Here is a 22,572-nt window from a genome sequence, read left to right as displayed (position 1 = left end):
CTTATTTTCAAAACTGAAAGTTGACAGCTATGGTGTTGACTCTCTAGACGTATTGAATGGGCATTGTTTGGAAGCTGATGGGGTAGTGGATGAGGCTACTTGCTACAAGTCTTCCCCCTTCAATAATATTGCAGGAGCCTACCGTATTTTTCGCTCTATAAGACGCACCAGACCACAAGGCGCACCTAGTTTTTGGAGGAAGAAAACAAGAAAAAAAATATTCTGAATCTCAGAAGCCAGAACAGCAAGAGGGATCACTACGCAGTGAAAGCAGCAATCCCTCTTGCTGTTCTGGCTTCTGGGATAGCTGCGCAGCCTGCATTCGCTCCATAAGACGCACACACATTTCCCCTTACTTTTTAGGAGGGAAAAAGTGAGTCTTATAGAGCAAAAAATACGGTACTTCTCTGAATTCAGTAGGTGGAGGCATTTTATTTTAATTTGCAACTGCCAGTCAACCTTCCTTGGTTGCTGATCATGCTCAGTCTTCATTAAACTGTGTGCATTTCTTTTTTGGGGGGGAATGGGGAGAATGCCCCCTTAGGTTCTTTAAAAATAAAAAGATTGTTTGGAATTCTGCAAATCTAAGGGCTTCTCTAAAATTTGCAAATTCTGCAAATCTAAGGGCTTCTCTAACAGATTCTGCAAATCTAAGGGCTTCTCTAACAGCCTCCTCCCTCTTGTTTCTCACTTTTCGGTAGTGGCACCCGCCCTGTGGAACGCCCTCCCACCAGATGTCAAAGAGAAGAACAACTACCAGAGTTTTAGAAGACATCTGAAGGCAGCCCTCTTTAGGAAAGCTTTTAATGTTTAACCGACCACTGTATTTTAATACTCTGTTGGAAGCCACCCAGAGTGGCTGGGGAAACCCCGCCAGATGGGCGGGGTATAAATAATAAATTCTATTCTACAGTGGTACCTCTGGTTACGTACTTAATTTGTTCTGGAGGTCCGTTCTTAACCTGAAACTGTTCTTAACCTGAAGCACCACTTTAGCTAATGGGGCCTCCTGCTGCCGCCGCGCTGCAGGAGCATGATTTCTGTTCTCACCCTGAAGCAAAGTTCTTAACTCGAGGTACTATTTCTGGGTTAGCGGAGTCTGTAGCCTGAAGCGTCTGTAACCTGAAGCGTATGTAACCCGAGGTACCACTATTCTATTCTACTCACAGCTGTCAACTTTCAGATTTGAAAATAAGGGATCAGCAACCTTGAAAATAAGGGATCAGCAGCCTCACCTGTCCTGGGGACAGTCTATGGGATATCTAACAATCTGGGATAGCAGTGGGAAGCAGTGGGAAACAGCGCTGGAATAAGGGAATTTCCCACAAAAAAAGGGAAGGTTGACAGCTATGATTCGACTGTGCCTCCTTTGGCTACAATTCTGTCAGCACTCACTCCCACCTCTCAAGTTTGCTATTCAAGGGTGTTATGTACTGAAGTTCTCACCCTGGGCCAGCAGGGGGATACTGTAGATAGTTATGCAAATAAGGGATTGAAAGTGAAGTTCAGTGATTGGATAGTTTTAGAAAATTGTTACAGTTACATTGTACTGGAGCTCTATATAAGCAGGCTGACTGAACCCTTCAGTTCAGTTCTGTCCTGGCCTGTGAATAAACAAGAGCTGTTTGAAGAATCACTGTGTCGTCTGATATGTTCACCCACAACTTAACAGAAGGTGTGATGCTCTTGCTCTCGGTTGCTGATTTGCCTTTGGCTGCGCATTCTCCCTGGGGATGTTTCTTTCCAGGATCATTCAGCACCATGGTAGCCCCTTTGTCAATTCCCGGAGAGTTCCCACATCCTCCTGGCAGGCCACCTATACCATGTGGCCGGTGCAGAGAGGGAGAAAAGGCTATTGGAAAGTGAATTCCGGTAATTTATTTGTGGCTATTCTTTTTCCTGGACATTTTATGTAGACAGCAGGCATCAGCATGCCTTGCTTGCACAATTCCACTGGCCCTGAGCCACGTTTCTGAGTCACATTTCAAGTGAATAAATTCGTTGTGCTGCTCCAGTAAGCCACACAACGATGTCAGCCAGCACCAAGATGAGAAGCAGAAAGCAAAGGCAGAGACCTACAGATAGCGTGAGTAGGAGAATGAATTCTCACTTTAGTACAGCATGGAAATTGTAAAGCGGCGAATGCATGCAAATAAATGTTACTTGATTTCTTTTAGCCCAGCACAAGAATGGAACTGAGAAAACGATGCCAAAGAACGACAAGTAACGTAAATACAAGAACAAATTCTCACTTCTATGTACCACAAAGTTTTCTGATAATTTTCTGATTCTGGTTTTTTGTTTTTGTTGAACTACTTGTTTTCCTTTATTTTAGGAACAGCAAGTGGAAGAAAGCTGCAGATATAGAAAGAAGGTAAGAATGAGAATGAATTGTCACTTCTGCACAGCACAGATATGGCACTAAATATTTACTAGGTTATCATGTAGCGTCCCGCAAATAGCTTAGTAATAATGAAAACATTTCTGTTTTGGCAAGATTTGTAGCTGCCTTTCATGCATTTGGTAGTGTTTTTAAAGTGACCATTATGCAGCCATACCTTCTTAGGAAATGCATATCTCGACAGAAAAAAACAGTAGCACTACACTATAAAGCAAGATATGCATACATTACAGTGAATGTTCAAAATTTGTTTAACACTGACATTCACACATCAGTGCTGTCAATCCTTATTTATCATTATCAAAGCATCAAATACAGGAGTGTATATGCAATCCTTTTTAAGCAGATCTCACAGGGTTCTTCTTTCTCCCTGCAGCAAAATCCGTTCGTGATATAGACAAATGCCTCTGTGTATATGCATCTATGCATATGGATAGATAGAGATCTGGTTATTTACAAACTATATTCCTTCCTTTTCAGCACTGGCATACATAACTAGCCTGTTTTTTTTTTAAGAAGGAAATGCAGTCCTCCAATAGGAAGATTGGGTCTTCATCCATTACGTTGGGATAATAAAGCACAACATCACTTTGTTTTGAAAGAAGACTTGTAGGAATAAGGTTCTAAGGCAAAACATTGTAGGAGTTAGATTTATTAGCTAATGCAGAAATGTTCCTATAAATTCAGCTCCTAGATCATACATTCAACTTGCATTATACATTAAAAAAAAAAATCTCCCACACTTCAGCAGATTTGTGGTATGCGGAACATGTCTCTACACATAAAAATGACTCAAGGAGCCCCTCACATTGCCTCTGTTTGTGGAATGTGTCCCTCTAGCTTTTACGGTTACACTGCTTTGTAAAGACACAGCTATTACTATCTGGGCAATATGACAGAAAACATGTATTTCATGGCAGGTTTTTCTGTTTTTCTCAGGCAGCAACAAAGTATAAGTTTCTCTGCCAAGAAGAATGTTTATTCTTAACAGAGGGCAATGAAGTAGTGAAGTTTGATGTGAATGGAATCTCTCTCTCTAGGCTCCAGCAAAAAAATGGTATGTTGTTTCTATGTAGTCTTTTTTTATTATTTGCAAGTTGAACAGAAAAGGGGGAGGGGATGAAAGACAATAAAATAAAAAATAGTACATGCATAATACGAATAACAACATCAGTTCACAATCTGAATGCAATAACAATCAGTACAGACATCTGAAGTTAAACATCTGAGTTAATATTAACATCTAAGTTAATATAAGCCCTCCAAATGTTCAGACTGATATCCACACAAAATTGACGTTTGTATTACGGTAAATATGCACAAATTTAGCCACGACTGTGAGGTCCTCCAATCACTGTGTACAAGGCTCAAAGTGCAAGCACTTGCAAAGTCCACTTTTGTTGCTTCAATGTTAGTTCCCCTACTAGAGGAATATAATTTAAAAGCACATGAACCTCTGAAAATATCAAGCATTTCAGTAACGCAAAATTGATGCAGAATGAGACAAGTTGGTATATTTTTTTCTGTTTTGCAACGTTTGCTTATACACTTCTTTATTTCATAAATAAGAGGCAGATTCACTCTTGCACTTGGAAAGTAATGATAGACAACAGGCAGGCATCCTCTATTCTTAATGGAGGCACTGGCGGAGGAAGAGGCGGGCGGGGAGAGCGCACTGCCCCCGCACCACGATCCCGGTGGGGTGCCATTGCGGCTGCCCCCCCCCATATCAAACAAAAGAACTTTCAGGAGCGAAAGGGATGGGTTTGCCTTCTCCACCCCTGAAACCAGAGAGTTCTCTCCCTACTTTCTTCTGGTTAAGCCTAGAACACTATTGAAAACAAACCCTTAACATTAAACGCTAAGGGTCAAACTAGTTATGGTTAATGTCAATAGCAAATGCAATTCTCTAAATAGTTGCCTCGTTTTTATGTTTTTAAATATATTATTGCTATGATGTCGTATTCTTCTTGTTAGCCACCATTAGACCATTTGATGTAAAGGCTGGATACAAGTTTAGCAAAGCAACCCTTTTAACAGACAAGCAACCCTTTTAACAAACAAGCAAATCATGATGACAATACATGTAATAAAATGTTCAGGACAATACATCCTGAACATTTTATTACAGGAAGCAAATGCAGTTATTATGAGAGAAAGAATACAAAAGGAATGATCTGTCCTTTGAGTAAATCTATAAAGACCACACCATTTCCTTGTTATGACTAAGCATGACTTCCCTGGCCACCATACAGCAGGAGGGGCTTTTAGTCATAGGAACTTTTACATGCTTTCTGAAATGGTAGAGCCCAGAGGTTTACTACTTCATTGCTAAGTAGCCTAATCAATGGAGGGATGGGGCATGAGAATATTACCACTCATTGCTATATTATAGTGGAATGATAGATGACAAGTTAGACGGTTAACACTTTGATGTGTATTATATTTAGATATCAGATGGATGACTACCTGGGTCCATTACTTCCGTGTTCAAGGTAAGAATTGGGTGACAGTGATCCAGGTTTGTTTTTTTGTTTAATTCTGTTTTTTATTTAAAGGTCAATTGAAAAATGTGCACCATGACTCTTTGAAAGCGGGGCTGCCTCCCACATGAGTCCTTAATTATCCCCTACAGTGAAGCCAATTTACCCCTCTTATACCAGGAATGTGTGATAGAGGCTTAAGAGCAAAATGTCCATTTTCTAAGCAGTGAAATAAGGGAGCAAGATGCAAGCAGCCGCAACACTTGAGAAGTGAGGTATCATCTTAACTTTAAGAGTAACATCCATTATCCAATCCATGCTCCTAGTCAGTACGTTAAATGTCCAAAGCAGTAATTGTGCCATAAAAGTATATTGCAGGTTGCCTCACAGCTCTGAAGACTGAGACATTTCCGGATAAATAATCTGTAAAGATTAGTCTGGCAGGCTTGTACTGTGGCCTATCAAATGAGAAGTCCCTTGTTCTGTGTGACATCCATCGAACGCAGCAGATCAAGCCATGCAATCTAGGCCACAAACAGACACCAGATATACAACAAGAAAAAAAGAAAGTTTGGGAAAACAAAACAATTGGCTTGGGACAATTAAAATCAATGAGCTAACCATACACTGTATAAGGTGGGACAAAATAAAAACCAAAAACCCTCTTGGTGTCATTGCCAGTTTGACCTGGAGGAAAGTCCTTTATTTGTCCCAAACATAGTGATACACCAGACCCTAGTCCCAAGCTGCCTTTTTTTGAATATTATTATTATTTATTTATTGTACTTCTATCCCACATTTTTCTTCAAGGAGCTCCCAGTGGCATATATGGTCCCCCCCCTCATTTAATCCCCACAATAGCCCCGTGAGGTAAGCTAGGCTGAGAAGCATTCACTGACCCCAGGTCACCGAGTGAGCATCCTAGCCCCTGGTCCAACACTCTAACCATTGCACCACATTATCTGTGGACTTTGCTGCCATTGCTTTAGCATGTTTTGCACTCAGTCTCTGTGCTCCCAACCATTTTTGGAACATTGAACTTACGTTGTTTCACTTGTGTCTCCACAGAATATATATATATTCCAATGGATAATTACCTTAGCTCCAGTATTTTAAATTCTATTATAAATTTATACATAAATCCTGTTATATCTATTACGTTGCACGGCAATTCCTTCTTATGCCCCTCTTTTTTTAGGCCCAGGTCGTGGCAGGTTTCTAGTTACTTTTAGCCAAGTGTCCGATGAACAAAACAAATTGCTGGTGCTGACCAAAGACATTGACCACAAGCAACTGAAGGTAACCCAAGTCTGTTTATGTCTGAGATGGGATGGGGACTGAGCATCACAGAAATGCAGGCAGAAGGTAGAAAGTAATCTGCACGTTCTGATTAAAATATGCATTTAACTTGAAATATGTTTGCCCAAGACAGGCCTTAAATGGTAGCTGTGTGATTCTTTATTGATCACTGTTATGCCTACCGGCATGGTTGCTCAAGAGCGAACAGGCAAGATCCCCACTGGTCTTTTCAAAGGCTTTATTATTGGTGCAAAAACATATACAGTGCAGAACGTCTCAATTCCATGTCTTGCTCAGTCACTAGCAGAATCTGAGAGTTGGCGGTCCTTAAACTTTCCCCAGCAGAGTACTTTCTTGACCCCCATCCGACGCCTCCCCTCTCTGTGTGTAAACCTACTGCGCAAGAGGGCGTGGATAAGGGGGACCTGCCTCCCCCCCCCCCCGCTTTGCTCATGCAAGGTGTCTTGGCTCTCTCTTACATCCTCTGAGCCCTTCATCCCTTCCTCACTAGAGGCGGGGCTTCCCTCCTCCGCGGAGGAAGTACTGCTTCTCACGATCTTTGGAGGCTCCCTGTAACCCAGTTGCCCTTCCGCCTCTCGCCTCTGAGCTGATGGCAGTTCCCTGACAATCACACTTTTGCCCTTTTTCTGGTCACTGACACTGGCCAAACTTGACAAATCCAGATGATGTTGATTTAAAGGTAAAGGGTAAAGGGACCCCTGACCATTAGGTCCAGTCATGACTGACTCTGGGGTTGCAGCACTCATCTCGCTTTACTGGCCGAGGGAGCCGGCGTACAGTTTCCGGGTCATGTGGCCACCATGACTAAGCCGCTTCTGGCGAACCAGAGCAGCGCATGGAAATGCCGTTTACCTTCCCGCTGGAGCGGTACCTATTTATCTACTTGCACTTTGACGTGCTTTTGAACTGCTAGGTGGGCAGGAGCAGGGACCGAGCAACCAGAGCTCACCCTGTTGCGGGGATTTGAACTGCCAACGTTCTGATCGGCAAGTCCTAGGCTCTGTGGTTTAACCCACAGCGCCACTTGCATCCCTGATGTTGATTTAGGACCAAACTAAATATGGCACCATTCATAAAAATAGTTAACTGTGTCAATAGATTTTAAGAAGTAGCAGATGTGCCAATCCACCTTTGAACCTTGTCGCAGGTGTATAGAGGCACCAACCTTTTGCTCCCTGTTGCAGTCCTCCTGCACCTGCTACTTACATTGGAAGAAAAGCTTCCATTGCTGTCTCAGACAGATTTCTCACCTGCCTTTAGTTCCAAGAAGATGCCAGAAAATTCATCTTATATCCCTACAGCAAGTTATAGATGAGGCTTCCTTGACATTATTAATGTTTGGCCAATTTACATGAATTTAAGGGCCCCCAAATTAGTGAGGAAGCCTTAGAGTTGTGCCCAGTAAGATGGTGGATTGCTTAAATCCTTTGAGAAAAGAGTGATGCCCCAACACTTCAACAAATGGAAAGGTAATATGATGAGGGCCTATTTGCACTGAAAGTCTCAGCAGAATTAACTACATGGAGCCATTTCCAGAGAGGTACCCCATTACAATCTTGCAGCAAAAATGACAGTCTTGCGGCACTAATTTAAGACTAACAGATTTATTTATTTGTATTTTTCAAAGCACAAATCTATCTATCGTCTATCTATCTATATGATGCGGTGCATGAAACAGCATTATTACAGTACAAAAAGATTATAAAGAGCTGTATTGTCCAGGAATTTATCATTCCCATATGTAGTAAAACTAGCAGCCTAGTACCTGTCATTGCTCAGGAATTCTAAGAAGCCAAAAACCCAGTGCAATTTTGAAAGGTTAAATCTGGCATCATGATACTAAATGGTGTTGAATTGTATCCAAACATAGATGGAAACCTGCTCCTTGATCTCCTGATCATACAAAATTTGATTATGATTTCTTTGGAGATGTCCAAATCCATAGCAAACAACATTTTCAAAATATGTAGTTGATAACGACCATCATTTTAAAAATCTGTTGGTTTGTTTGTTCTTCTACACTATGTCCAATCTAGTCATTATTTTGGTATCCCATATTTTCCCAAAGCATTCTGAAACTAAGAGGTCTTTTCTTTGCAGGTGTTTTCATGTGATATGCCGAATAAGCCACATACTAAGGGCAAAAGGTTTGATATCACTAAGGTATGAGATCAACCAATATTTTTTTCTGAAGAACATGAACACTTAGAAATGCTTTATGCCAGGTCTGTACAATTTGTGACCCACCAAACTGAGCACAATTCACTATCAATATCTACCTACTAGGTACATACTTTACATAGCTCAAAAGCTGCATTCAATTTTATAATCATAAGTGGTACAGGCTTGCTATATGCTATACTGTTTCATGCTCCTCATAGTCCTATTATTATTATTATTATTATTATTATTATGCCACCCATCTGACTGGGTTCCCCAGCCACTCTGGGCGGCTTCCAGGAAAATATATAAAAACACAATAAAACCTCTAACATTAAAAGCTTCCCTATACCGGGCTGTCTTCAGATGTTTTCTAGTCAGATAACTGTTTATTTCCTTGACATTTGATAGGAAGGTGTTCCACAGGGCGGGTGCCTCTGCCTGGTTCCCTGTAACTTCATTTCTTGCAATGAGGGAACCGCCAGAAGGTGGCATGAGAGTGCTTTAAATGTACAGGGTAGAAAGCACCCATGACTACTCAGAAGTAAGCCCTATTGACTTCAATGGGGCTTACTTCGATATAAGCGGGCTTGGGATTGCAGCTTTAGTCTTACTTGGAAGAAGCACAGGAGGCTTGTGAGTGAAGACTCATGTGTTGTCATCATCATCATCATCATCATCATCATAATTTATTATTTGTACCCCGCCCATCTGGCTGGGTTTCCCCAGCCACTCTGGGCAGCTTCCACAAAGACCAAAAATAAACTAAAATGTCACACATTAAAAACTTCCCTGAACAGGGCTGCCTTAAGATGTCTTCTGAATGTCAGGTAGTTGTTTATCGCTTTGACATCTGATGGGAGGGCGTTCCACAGGGCGGACGCCACTACCGAGAAGGCCCTCTGCCTGGTTCCCTGTAGCTTTGCTTCTCGCAATGAGGGAACCGCCAGAAGGCCCTCTGCGCTGGACCTCAGCGTCCGAGCAGAACGATGGGGGTGGAGACGCTCCTTCAGGTATACTGGGCCGAGGCCATTTAGGGCTTTAAAGGTCAACACCAACACTTTGAATTGTGCTCGGAAATGTACTGGGAGCCAATGTAGGTCTTTCAAGACTGGTGTTATGTGGTCTCGGTGGCCGCCCCCAGTCACCAGTCTAGCTGCCGCATTCTGGATTAGTTGTAGTTTCCGGTAGCCCCACATAGAGTGCATTGCAGTAGTCCAAGCGGGAGATAACTACAGCATGCACCACTCTGGCGAGACAGTCCGCGGGCAGGTAGGGTCTCAGCCTGCGTACCAGATGGAGCTGGTAAACAGCTGCCCTGGACACAGAATTCACCTGCGCCTCCATGGACAGCTATGAGTCCAAAATGACTCCCAGGCTGCGCACCTGGTCCTTCAGGGGCACAGTTACCCCATTCAGGACCAGGGAGTCCTCCACACCAGCCCACCCCCTGTCCCCCAAAAACAGTACTTCTGTCTTGTCAGGATTCAACCTGAGAAAGGATTAACTATTCGGCTAAAATGCTACTTAGTGTTAGATATTAAACAGTTGACCGGGGAGACTTGGGTCCAAATCCCTATTTGGCCATGAAGCTTGGTAGGTGATCTTGCACCAGTCAGTCTTTCAACCGAACCTACGTCACAGGGCTGTTGCGAGGATAAAATGGCAGAACTGTGTACTCTCAGGCTCTAGAAGTGTACAGACCCTCGAGTGAAGCCCTAGCTGAACAAAAAGCTAGGAAACTGGTTAAAGAGTGGTCAGTAATCACCGATTTGTATGGGAAGTTGGTGTAGTGCTGAGAAATGGATGTGCCTCCATAAAAAAATTCCAGAGGCAACAGATTGGCCAGCGGTGTATGTTTTCCCAGAGTGCACATGCAACAAAATGCATATCTAAAGTGCAAGGGAGACAGTGAACCTTCTTCCTCTGGTATAAGGAAGGAATTGCAGCGCCATTGAAAGTGGTACTCTAGAAAATTCCCCAGGGCATGGTGTTTTTAAAAAACTCATTTTAGTTGAACATATAACGGTACCCTGCTAATATTTGTCCTTTTCTTTTCTTTAATAATCTTAATAATCTATATTTTGGTATTTCCATAGCTAAGTGCAGATGATCTAAAATGTCATCTTTTCTTCATGGATAAAGAAAAAAATGGAGAAGTGGTACAGCTTAAGTGCCCTGAAGATACAACACACTATATTCACGCGAGTCGGACACTGTTTCTAAAGTACAGAGACACAGATGTGACGGATGGATCAATATTCCGCTTCAGGGTGAGAAACTGATAAATAAAGGCACTCCCAAGATCTTGCAATGTTTTGACATGCAAGTGTAGCAGAAGGGCAGAAGCCATGGGGAGGGGTTGTGGCTTAGTGGTAGAACATCTGCCTTGCACGCAGAAGGTCCCAGGTTCAATTTCCAGCATTGCCAGGTAGGGCTAGAAAAGACTCACACCTTGAAGAGCTGCTATTAGCCATTGTAGATGTACCAAGTGTCTGCCTTGGTGCAAGGTAGCGTCATATGTTGCAATGGTTGGCAATTTATTGCCACCCTTCTTTTAGGGCTTTGCAACGACAGACCAGATGTACAAGTTAGATCTCCCCCTCCCATCCATAATATCTAGAGCCGTTAACCTGTGCTGACTGACAGGGTCATGGGTAGCACCGTGGTCTATACCACTGAGCTTCTTGGGTTTGCTGATATAAGGTCAGCAGTTTGAATTCGCATGGCAGGGTGAGCTCCCGTTGCTCTGTCCCAGCTCCTGCTAACCTAGCAGTTCAAAAGCATACCAGTGTGAGTAGATAAATAGGTACCGTCCATTGCACCAGAAGTGGTTTAGTCATGCTGGCCACATGACCCTGGAAAAGCTGCCTGCGGACAAACACTGGCTCGAAAGCAGAGATGAGTGCTGCACCCCATAGTCAAATTTGATTGGACTGTCCAGGGTTCCTCTACTTTACCTTTATCTTAGTTTATTTCCAAATCTTTCCCTATAATTGGCAGCTTATGATGTGGGGAGGCATCAGATCGCCCTGTCTTTGAAAGCTGAGGATTGAGGGAAGAATAGCATTAGGGCAACCATGGGCATAGCTGGGGGAGAGGCAGCTTCCCCCCAAACAATAAAACTACTTAAATAACTGAGGTTCTGCCCCACCACCACCACATGAAGCCTGACTAGGACCATGGGGGGCAACATAAAAATAAAAAAAACACTGTAAGGATGTCAGCAGTGACATCAGGGCAGAGAAATGGGCCAAAAATGAGGGAGCATGTGAACAAATTTATGCAAATATCCTGTACTGATATCCTGCACTGCTATCAGTCTGCCTTACCACACCCACAGCATAAACTGTGCCCACTGATACTGTGTGCAAACATTGGGATGGGCCAACTGCTCTTGCTCAGTTACACCCAAGCAACAAAGTTGCCATAGTTCATTGGGTGCTGATTCTGGAATGCCTGTGCAACCTCTTAGCCAAGTGCCATATAATCATAGAATCTTAGAGTTGGAAGGGACCCAAGCGTCATCTAGTCCAACTCCCTTCAATGCAGGAATCCCAGCTAAAGCATCAAGTGGGCTTCCTGTAGGGGTGCTGGAGAATTCCATTGGAAACAGAAAAGGGAGCAGAAATCCCCACAATCTGCATGTTTGTTAGAGGTCAGGAACGGAAGTCACATGAGCAAATATGACCAGTATTCTGTTCTTTTTGTCTGCAAGCATGTTTACCTTCCATTGAAATCAGTTGTGCAAATTTTAGCTATAGCAGATAGCGAGGAGGATAGCGTAGGAATGTAGGTTTTGGCGGAATCTGAACTGTAGCAGATCAGAAATAGTGCGGATTGCAACAAAGCCAGGACTGGGTGAATTTTGCACCCCTAGCTCCCTGTTATTTTATCTGTTTGAGGAATAAATAATATTAATACAAACAATATTAATCCCAGGAAAGCAGTTTAGAAGAGAATCTTGCTTGTGTGCATCCTTTGTAGAAGTATGCCCATTTGTGCTTTTCGAGGAAGGCCAGGAGCACTGCAGGTGAAATTGTGTGTGTTTGTGTGTGTGTGTGTGTGTGTGTGTGTGTGTGTGTATGCCCACACCCTCTGCATCTGGGAGAATCCTTGTTTCTTCGTTTCCCCTTCAGCTGGTGACTTCCAACTTCTTTCCTTTGTGTAAACTTTTTAAAGGTTAATTCCTCAGTATTGACTTTTTCTAGAAACAACCTGGCTATCTGATGTCATAGAGGGGACATAGTCTGTCACTTTATGTCTGGGATAAAGAACCTCCGTGGACCTAATTTGGCCTGCCATGGGTTCCACTTTTGCCATAATGCAGTTTTCCCCATACCAGGTCCTCCAGCCCCTGTGTGGTGCTTTGAAGTTTCAAGCATTCATGGGGACTTCAAAGCATCCCATCATCTGTTGTCAGGGATTTGACAGGTGAGTGGCCCTTCCTACTGGTCGAATTTTCCCAACAAGGAGTAGGGAAGATAATGGTCTGTTTCACCTATCAGATCCTTACCTTCATTCTTTTGACTGAAACACAGCATATGAATAAAAAGTAACATAGCATAACAGATCTAGTTCCCTGCCTTTGATCTAGATGATTGAAGCCGATGGCTCAAATCCTGTATGTAAAATGCTCTAGTTTAATTCTCCCCACTCCAACTATGCTGCCTCCGTTCATACACTCCTACTGCTGTCACTTGTGCACTGTGATATTTTAGATGATAACTCCCAACATCCCTGACAATTAGCCATGCTGGCTGGAGTGGATGGGGACCTAGTTGAAGGCTGCCTTAAGAGATTCTAGCACCGACTCCTTCCGTCAAGTCTCTGCATGCAGTAAACTCACAGGTGGAATAGGAAGGCAAGAGCAGGCTGCTAGATAGGTTCTTGAAGGGTGAGGAGAATTAAGTCCTTGGTTTCAAGTGAATGGTTTACTGCCATTGCAGAACATAAGAGGTAGATGTGGAGATAGTGTATTGGAGGAGGGTGGGATTAAACTAGGGCACCTGAAGTTGGTTTTATTTGGGGTGTGTGTGTTACTGCTTGCTAGATGCATAATTCATAGTTGCATTCAATTTGCTATCCAGTTCCAGCTATGGTTACTCAGAAGTAAGTTCCAGTGTTTTCCCTATTTATGTTTAGAATTTCAAATTTGGTATCGTAGTAGTCTTCATGCACAGAACCTGTATTTATGACTCTTTCTGTATTTTAACAGCTCAGAAAAGCTGTCCAGCAATGAAAGTTTGCAACTGCATATGTTCAAGTAAGAGAAGGAAAAATCCCACATTACACCACCTGTTTTTGTAACTCTGTGTTTGAAATAACCAAGTATAGTATTTATTCAATTTGATGTAGAATGACAATTTGTTGTACTGTGCACTTAATTACTTTCTAATACATTTAAAGAACTGGGACTAGTATATCTTATCTCTTTATGCTGATTAAAATCCTCTTATTGTTTTCCTTTGCTGTGCAAGATAGAATCTGGTAACAGCTTAGGAGCCTTTGTAATGGCCCCAAGGCTTTGTAACAACCTCCCTAAGGAGATCAGAAAAAGCTCTTCCATTATGGCCCTCTGAAATGACTGCAACACTAACTTTCTCTGGATGCTATTTGAAAGCTGCATAAAATTTGATGAAAGATTTGTCTTAATTTTTGCTGGCTACTGATTTTTTTTGCCTTCTTAAATTTAACTGTTTTTATTTTTATATTTTTATACAACCTGTATTATAGTTGTAGATCTCTTAATGGAAAGGTTGAATGTGCATATTTTCAATAAAAGTATCTTAAAGCAATGTTTATTGTCAGTTATTTCTCAACACTCTGAGTCCATAACTCTATGGAAAAAAACACTCAGTGTGTAATATATAGTGTTACTTGTATTCAGAGTAGGTCTGTTTAAAGCAATGTGGTTGTGAAAAGTCTGTTGATTTCAATGGGTCTACTCCGGGTACTGCTCAGTTGGACATCACCCAATGGTGAACAAGTCTGAGATTGAACCCCTTTCAGCTGTAGCAGGAACCCCCCCACCCCAATCATTCTGTTTGTACAAACTTCACACACACTCACACTCACACACTACATACGCCACACTTCTGTTATAAATTCATAGAAAAATCAACCATACATCGGATTTGCACTGTTCCATTTTTATTTTACTGCATATGACAAGGACTATCAAAGGGGGGTGGCTTGGTTCTGGTCAGCCATAATCCCTTCACCATCCCAGCACATCCACAGGAGCCCTGCCCAGTTGCTATGCCAACCCTGATGATCCCAGACAGAAGACAATCAAGATCACAAAGAACTTGCATATGGGAGTGGAGTCAGCATGGACTGAAACAAAGGACAATGATCAGATCTTCCCTCTGGGGGCAGGAAACTGCAAACTCCCCTTTGTCTCCTGGAAGTGACTCATGGGGAGGGGGAAAGGAGGAACCAGCCAGGTGACAGGACACTCAGGTTACCACCAACTCCTCCCTCAACCCCTCCTTTCTGTAATGTATGCATGATGTTTCTGGGGGTGGGCTTGACCTAGAGGAGGGGAATTTCAAAAGTTTTTATAAGACCTTGCACACTATTTTTCTTGGTCTTTCCTCTCTCTTGCAAGTGAGGGGAACACCCTGTTGCAACAGTTCAATAAAGGCCAAGCCTACTGGCTGCTGTTTTGCTCCAAGTTATCCTGGTTGGTGTCTTTGTTTTGTCCAAGGGAGCCCTCGGATTTTTCCGGTAACACAGCAGACTTCTAAGTCTTCACTTTTTGTAGTGGTTCTTGGGAGCCAGTGTTAAAGTAGCAGAAGACTGGGTGATATAAACACTAAGTTTAGTTGAATTTAAATGTGATATTTTGCTGCTTCTTTTTAATATGTTAAACCAGTTGTCATCCACCCAAATCTTTTAATATGGGAGAGCTATAACTAGAAGCTCCAAGGTTCACCCAGAACTGCCAATCAATATTACAAGTGGGGAGGAGAGGCACACAGCCACCGGTGCTCCAATTTAATAACTTTTTGTGAAGTCCAGGTCAAATCAAACCACTGGGCTGGAAGTCCACCCTTACACATTCATTTCAGGGTTGGCTATTAAAATACGCTGTTTCAGTGCTATTTTTCTAGAAAAAGAGGTGCTGAAGCTCACCATGACATTCTCCCTTGTTCTCTTAGAATGGCAATGGCACCCACCTGAGAGGTGCGAAAGCTGAGCACAAGTGAGCTCCAGCTGAACCCCCCTGCCCCCGCACTGTTTGATTTGCAAATGAAACACATTCTACAGGGGAACTTTCAATTGTTGGTGTGCTAATTATGTTCTTTTTTGCCATCTAGTGGACAAAGAAAGGAGCAAAGCAGGGAAATGCTATCAAGTGCATTACCTTTCCCTTTAGAACTAGGAGGCTCCAGCTAAAAAACTAAAAAAATGCTAAATTTGCAGTTTTATAGACATTGATCTGACAGTATGTCTCATTAAAGAGTGGGAAACTTGCACAGAGGTTGTGCTGCAAACATCACAAGGATCAAGGTAGACTACTGGTGTCTGAATGGATTTGAGGTTTCAGGATAGGTGTTCATTGTTTGAAAAGAACAAATACAGTGGTACCTCAGTTTTTGAACTTAATCCGTTCCGGAAGTCTGTTCTTAAATCATAGAAAGAAAAGGAAAATGGATCCGTTCCAGTCGGTGAAAAACAACCCCTAAAACAGCAATTTAACATGAATTTTACTATCTAATGAGACCATTGATCCATAAAATGAAGGCAATAATCAATGTACAGTGGTACCTTGATTTAAGAACAGTCCGGTTTAAGAATGATTTGGTTTACAAACTCCGCAAAACCGAAATAGTGTTCCGGTTTGAGAACTTTACCTCGATCTAAGAACAGAATCCGAACAGTGGAAGGGCACTGGCAGTGGGAGGCCTCATTACGGAAAGCGCGCCTCAGTGTAAGAATGGTTTTGGTTTAAGAATGGACTTCCGGAACGGATTAAGTTCAGAAACTGAGGCACAACCCCCCCCATACACAATGCAAAAGAATATAAGCCTCACCACCCCACCCCTCCTCTACCCCGACCTTACACTGTAAAAAGGTAAAGGTAAAGGACCCCTGACAGTTAAGTCCAGTCGCGAACGACTCTGAGGTTGTAGCACTCATCTCACTTTAGTGGCCAAGCGAGCCGATATTTGTACTGTGGTATTTGTTCTGAAGTTCACTGACTGGAATTAGAGTATCAACCTTAATTTACATAGTCTATGAACAAGGCAAGATCATGCAGGTCCAAGACTTATTTTACACAATTATTTCAAGCAGGGATTCCTGAAGAAGGGACTGGAGGACAAAACATACCTCTATTTATCAAACCAGCAGACCAAGCCACGTACATGCTATAGAAAAAGTGAAAAACCTAAACCTTCTTAAATATGATTTTAGAAAATAGTGACGCTTCCTCTGAACCCATGACACTTCCAAGTCAATGGAGAACACAATATCATTTCTTCACCATTCAGAATGGCACCTTTTACAATAATTAAGAACACAAGCTAGCCAAAGTTAAGCACTTTTTAGTCGCACTGACTTCAGTGGTAGAGATAAAAAACATTTCCTTTTTCACTTTTTCAACTTGGCTGGATCATGGACTTTAAAAGTCAGATTCATAACCTATTCTAGAGTCGTATCCTATTAAATTGCTTTATTATTATTCTATACTTCAGCCCACAAGCAACAGCCATAACTACAAAGTGAAAGATCTAAGCATTTCAGTGTCCTAATCAGATTCAGTTAATTTGTGTGTCTTGAAACAAATTCTGTTCTCAAAGCAATTTCAGTAAAATCACAGTGAATAACGGCAGAGGAAAACATATTAGAATGCTGGTTACTGATTCTGCAAGCTCTGAGAATGGACATAGTTTGCCTTTGCAAATACCTAAAACAGTAAGAAAGTGACACACACAAAAAATGAATAAGTAAAAGAATGAGAGGAGAGAATTAAAAATAATCTATTTAAATAGAAATTGGGAACATGAGGTCATGGAAAAGGGGCATACTGTAAAATCAAAATTAACAACCAAATGGGGTATATTAGTGAGAAGATGTGAAGAAGAGACACAAGAACAGAAATACCGTATTTTTCGCTCTATAACACGCACCAGACCATAACACGCACGTAGTTTTTAGAGGAGGAAAACAAGAAAAAAAATATTCTAAACGAAACAGTGGATATATGATTTTTGTGGTTCATGCTGTGGCCACAGACATGTGATCTGACAGTCAGTTTGGAGTAGCCCAATGCAAAAATCCTGAGGATCCATGTGGATCCGTGCTTTGTAACCACGTTTTAAGTGGGGAAGGAAGGAAAAGCACTGAAGGGACAAGGAACACGCGTGGGGTGTGTGGAGAAGGATGCTGCTAATAATGAAGAAGAGGGGTATAAGGGGAGAAGGCTCCTCTCCCCTCCTGCTTTGCTCCTTTAAAGAAGCAGGCTCTCTGTCCCTCTCTCCTCCCCACTCCGCAGCTCTTCTCCCACTTTGCTGTTTCAAAGTGAGCCACGGAGGAGGGAAGGAAGGGGAACCATGGATCCTCTGCTCACGACTGCAGCAGATCCCCACCACCACCCGCAGGCATTCGCTCCATAACACGCACAGACATTTCCCCTTACTTTCTAGGAGGAAAAAAGTGAGTGTTATGGTGCAAAAAATACGGTAAATGTAATGTCTTAAAATGTGCCTGGTATAAATTGCTCTTTTCAAAAAAATAAAATTCACTTTTAGTCATAGCTGCTGTGAACAAATAATCCCTTCTATAGGTATGGTAGGTTTTTGTGGTCATCAAATGGTGGAGAAGTCACAGATTCAGTTTAGCAAGTTGCTAACCAGTTAGCCCCAGGTTTAAATGCTAGTCTAGACTGCTTTTCACCCAGAATGGTCTTCAATAGTAGTTTATGGCTTGTAAGTATGACACAATGTTATCTAATCTCTCCACATTGATAATGATTCACTGATTGGTTAAAAGAGTAAAAAGCGTTGTCAAAAGTAGACTGGATACTTAATGACTTGTTCTATAAATTTTCAGCTATCAATGATAGGTTGATTGGTTGAGAAGTATCTGGGGTCCTCTCTTTCTCCCTGTTGAAGCAGGGACATAGGCTCACAGTGTTCACCTGTTCTCCAAGAATTTTCAAAAGACATCATGCTACCTAGAATTTCATCATCTGTACTGCAAAATTTATTTTAAAGTCTGCCAGATCAGGTTTGTGATACTCATGTCAAACACATTATTTTTAGTCTCTGTGAGGCACAACCCATCTACCACCAGAAGTCCTTTATCATAGAAGCATGAACTATGATATCAGAATATTTCCCAATCATCAAGATGATCAAAAGTCTGGAAACCAAGCCTTATGAGGAACAGTTGAAGGAGCTGGGTCTGTTTAGCCTGGATAAGAAAAGACTGAGAGGAGATATGATAGCCATCTTCAAATATCTCAAGGGCTGTAACATGGAAGATGGAACAAGCTTGTTTTCTTCTACTCTGGAGGGTAGGACTGAACTCAATGGCTTCAAGTTACAAGAAAAGAGATTCCGACTAAACATCAGGAAGAGCTTTCTGGCAGTAAGAGCTGTTCAACAGTGGAATGATCTCTCTTGGGAAGTGGTGGACTCTCTTTCCTTGGAGGTTTTAAAGCAGAAGTTGGATGGCATTGCAGGGGGTTGGACTAGATGACACTTGGAGTCCCTTCCAACTCTGTGATTCTGTGTTTTTATGGTTCTATGATCGTATTTCTTTAGTATCACTTCAGAGCTGGTAGTATCATTTGTTCTCATAGAGATCAGCAGGAAGACATCATGTAGTAGCCTTCACAATGTTCCTATATAGGACACATCCCTGGACAATACACAGCTGCCTTAGTCCTTCTTATCCAGTCCACCACCACACCCCAGGAAGTCCTGAATTTATCAATTCCTGAACTGATCAGTCCTTCCCTTCTCAATAAAATAAGACAGGAGACTAAGTGGTTGAGAATGCAGGTGGTGGGCTGCACTTGTCCAAATCCCTTGTCACCCTCAGACCTAATTACTGAAGTATATCCACCAGTTTAGGACCAGATGGGCCACTTGACACCTTCATAAGACTGACCTGATCTGATCTGATCTGTTTGCTGTAGTGGTCAGAGGGTTGAGCAAAGGCCTGGGAGAGTTTGGTTCTAAATCCCACTTAACCATGAAGCTCAGTGGGTGACCTTGGGGCAGTGACTACCTCTTAGGCTAACCTACCTCACAGGGTTGTTGAGGATTAAAAAGAGAGAGGGTGGGGAGCCATGTATGCTGAGCTCCTCAAATATAAACATAGTATATATATATATATTTAAGTAGTATATGCAGTTCTTATACTGTATACAGCCCAGCCCACAGTATTTCTAACAGTGTGAACTTAAATATAGGGAATAGTAAGCAATCCATATGTAGGTTATCACATGTGCTCAGACACACATATTTTGTTGCCTGCTCATGGGCTGGAAAACTCCTCCTGAATATCTCACATTTGCCATGTAGGAATTGTGTCATATTTGATACACACACGAGAGAAAATGTCAAAGGAAAGAATTTAGCTTCACATTTCCAGTTAGGACACAAACACCCCTAAAACATTTAAACATGTTTTAAAGGAACTGTCTGAAGAAACGTAATGAAGCTGATACTGTAAAACTTGTTAGAAATGCTGTATTTAAAAACTGGAAATGAAATTATTCAATTGTTTTCAATTGTTTTACTTTTTGACATAACGATAAAAATTAATACAGTTTAGTTATAGATATTCCACACAGAAAACTTTCCACACAGACAACTTTGCTATCACAAAATAACAGATTTATGTCAAATAGCTGACATATGGGACTTCTTCACACATGTTAACGGCTAATGAAAGACAATCTGTTGTTCTTCTGTTCCATGCAACATACAAAGTGACTTGGTTTGGGAAAGAATAGCACCACAAATGAGTGAACAGAAAACAATCCTTCCCTGTGTGAGTTTTCTCTATGAAAAATGTGCCAGAATAAATTTTCCACTGACTTGTCAATAGTCTCTAGCCTACACACCTACAACGGAAAGAACTGCCGGCAGACAAGCAGGTAGGGATGGTAGGGAAGCTTTTTATAAACTGGATGATAATGGGGGGATGTGCCACCAACACATGTATATCACAAAATATTTTGGTGAGTTGACAACTGTTAGTTGCCAGGGTGTTGTGAGCAGTATTTGCACACTGTGTAACTTTCACTTTATATATGTTACATCCTAAGAATCTCAATGCCTTCCAAACCCTGAATTGCTTTTCTTCTACAGGAATTTAAAGAATTGCTATTATTATCCTGCATTTGTGAACTACATGCGTGTGCTTTTTCTACATTCATTTCAAAAGATTAAAAAGGTACATCAATGAAAATCCACCGTCTGTGTATATGGCTGCATGCACACCATATATTTAAAGCACCCTCCCCACAAAGGATCCTGCAAACTGTTAAGGGTGCTGGGAATTGTAGCTCTGTAAAGGGTAAACTACAGTTCCCAGGGGTTGCTTTAATCATATGGTGTGCACACAAGCATGTCTTTAGAATTTTCATTAAGTGAAGTTACATTATGCCAAAGGTTCACTTGCTGCATAATCCTATCGCCTTGCCATGCCTGCAATCGGCTTATGCTTGTGTAATATCAGCATAGCTTAGTCGAAGTTCTATTCCCTCCCAGCAGAAAAGCGTGGGGGGGGGACTGTAGTACAAACACCAGGGAATACATCAATCCTACTAGCCATTCCACCAGCATCCATGGCAACACTGCCAACTCCCGCCAATCGAAGAACAGCACACCAATTCCCCCACATCAGCTCAGCATGGATAGAGCCAGTTGAGGAGAAAATCACAATAGGACAAAGAACAGAGAATGCAGCAACACTGCCAGCCACTTCCCCAGCATCAGTGGCAATACCACCGGCACGCGTATCCATCATGGAGCAGCATTCTGACAACGGTCCTGTGTTAGCCACACATGTTCTGAGCTACTGCACCTACAGCAATGGAGATTCTTCACCCTGTTGCAGAACATTCACAACACACAGCCTGCCAGCTACAGGGATAACACAGCACCCTCTACTGCAAGGGCCGTCATGGAGCAGGCACCTAATAATAATAATAATAATAATAATAATAATAATAATAATAATAAAAAAATGGAGCCTTTTCAGAGATCTCTGAGCACAGACCTGTGGAACAGCACAGGTTCAAAACCCACCAATTTATATCTACTGCTCTTTCTGCAAAAAAGAAGAAGAAGAAGAAAGGCAATTTTCATGTTCGGGATCATTAGGAAAGGGATCAAAAACAAAATTCCCAGTACAGAAATGCGTAAACACAACTCTATGGTAGACTGCGTTTGGAATACTGTATTAAGTTTTGTTTGCTGCACCTCAAAAGGCATATTGCAGAAATGGAAAAGATACAAAAAAGACAATCAAAATTATCAGAGGGTTGGAGAAATACCCCTGTTGATGGAAAAAAGGTTAGAACATTTGGCAATATTTCATTTAGAATGAAGCCAAGTAAGAGGGGGACATGATAGAGGTGTATAACATTAAAAATGGTGTGAAGAAGTTAGAGAGAAGTTTGCCTCCTTCCCTCAGAATATTAGAACCTGGGCCAGCGAATGAAGCTGAGATTCAGGACAGACAAACAGAAGTGCTTCAAGCAACTCTTAGTTAAACTATGGAACCTTGGAACAAACTTAAGATAGCTTTAAATCATTTGGCAAATTAAATGACCACTAGTTATTACAGCTATATACTACACCTCCTAGGTAAGAAGTAGCATACCACTGAATCTGGATTTAGACACATCAAATATGTTCAGGCATAAAAGCTGAAGCATTCATAAATAGAAGGAACTGCTACTGTGGTTCAATTCCCCCCCGCCCATGCACTTCTACTCTACTGGGTCACATGAGCAAATGAACTAATTCATGGAATCAGGTTGGTTTTCTAGAGGGAGGAGCATTATAGCAGGATAGTTTTGGTTACAGTAGCTGCAGAACTACAATGATCCTTAAAACTTTCTTTATTAATGAATTAATACATTTGCATGGCCACCCAGTCACCTGTTTTCTGGACAACTCACAAAAACTGTAAGAATAAAATACAGTATTAAAAACACAATGCTAAACAATACAA

The 22,572-nt window shown here is 41.8% G+C and overlaps 1 protein-coding gene across 1 annotated transcript; it reads left to right on the top strand.

Moving 5' to 3' along the window:
• The first annotated feature begins 1,724 nt into the window (after positions 1-1,724).
• On the top strand, positions 1,725-14,162 carry LOC128405378 (uncharacterized). The gene is made up of 9 exons (XM_053371926.1): positions 1,725-2,086; positions 2,178-2,228; positions 2,336-2,374; positions 3,341-3,458; positions 4,852-4,896; positions 6,083-6,183; positions 8,305-8,367; positions 10,464-10,637; positions 13,583-14,162. Exons 1-9 carry the CDS (start codon positions 2,030-2,032, stop codon positions 13,604-13,606), a joined length of 672 nt encoding a protein of 223 aa, XP_053227901.1. The 5' UTR covers positions 1,725-2,029; the 3' UTR covers positions 13,607-14,162.
• The last annotated feature ends 8,410 nt before the right edge of the window (positions 14,163-22,572 follow it).

The sequence above is a fragment of the Podarcis raffonei genome, chromosome 17 (genome assembly GCF_027172205.1).
Source record: "Podarcis raffonei isolate rPodRaf1 chromosome 17, rPodRaf1.pri, whole genome shotgun sequence".
Classification (NCBI taxonomy): domain Eukaryota; kingdom Metazoa; phylum Chordata; class Lepidosauria; order Squamata; family Lacertidae; genus Podarcis; species Podarcis raffonei.
The sequence above is the reverse complement of the archived record's forward strand: the minus strand, read 5'-3'. Positions and strand labels throughout refer to the sequence as shown.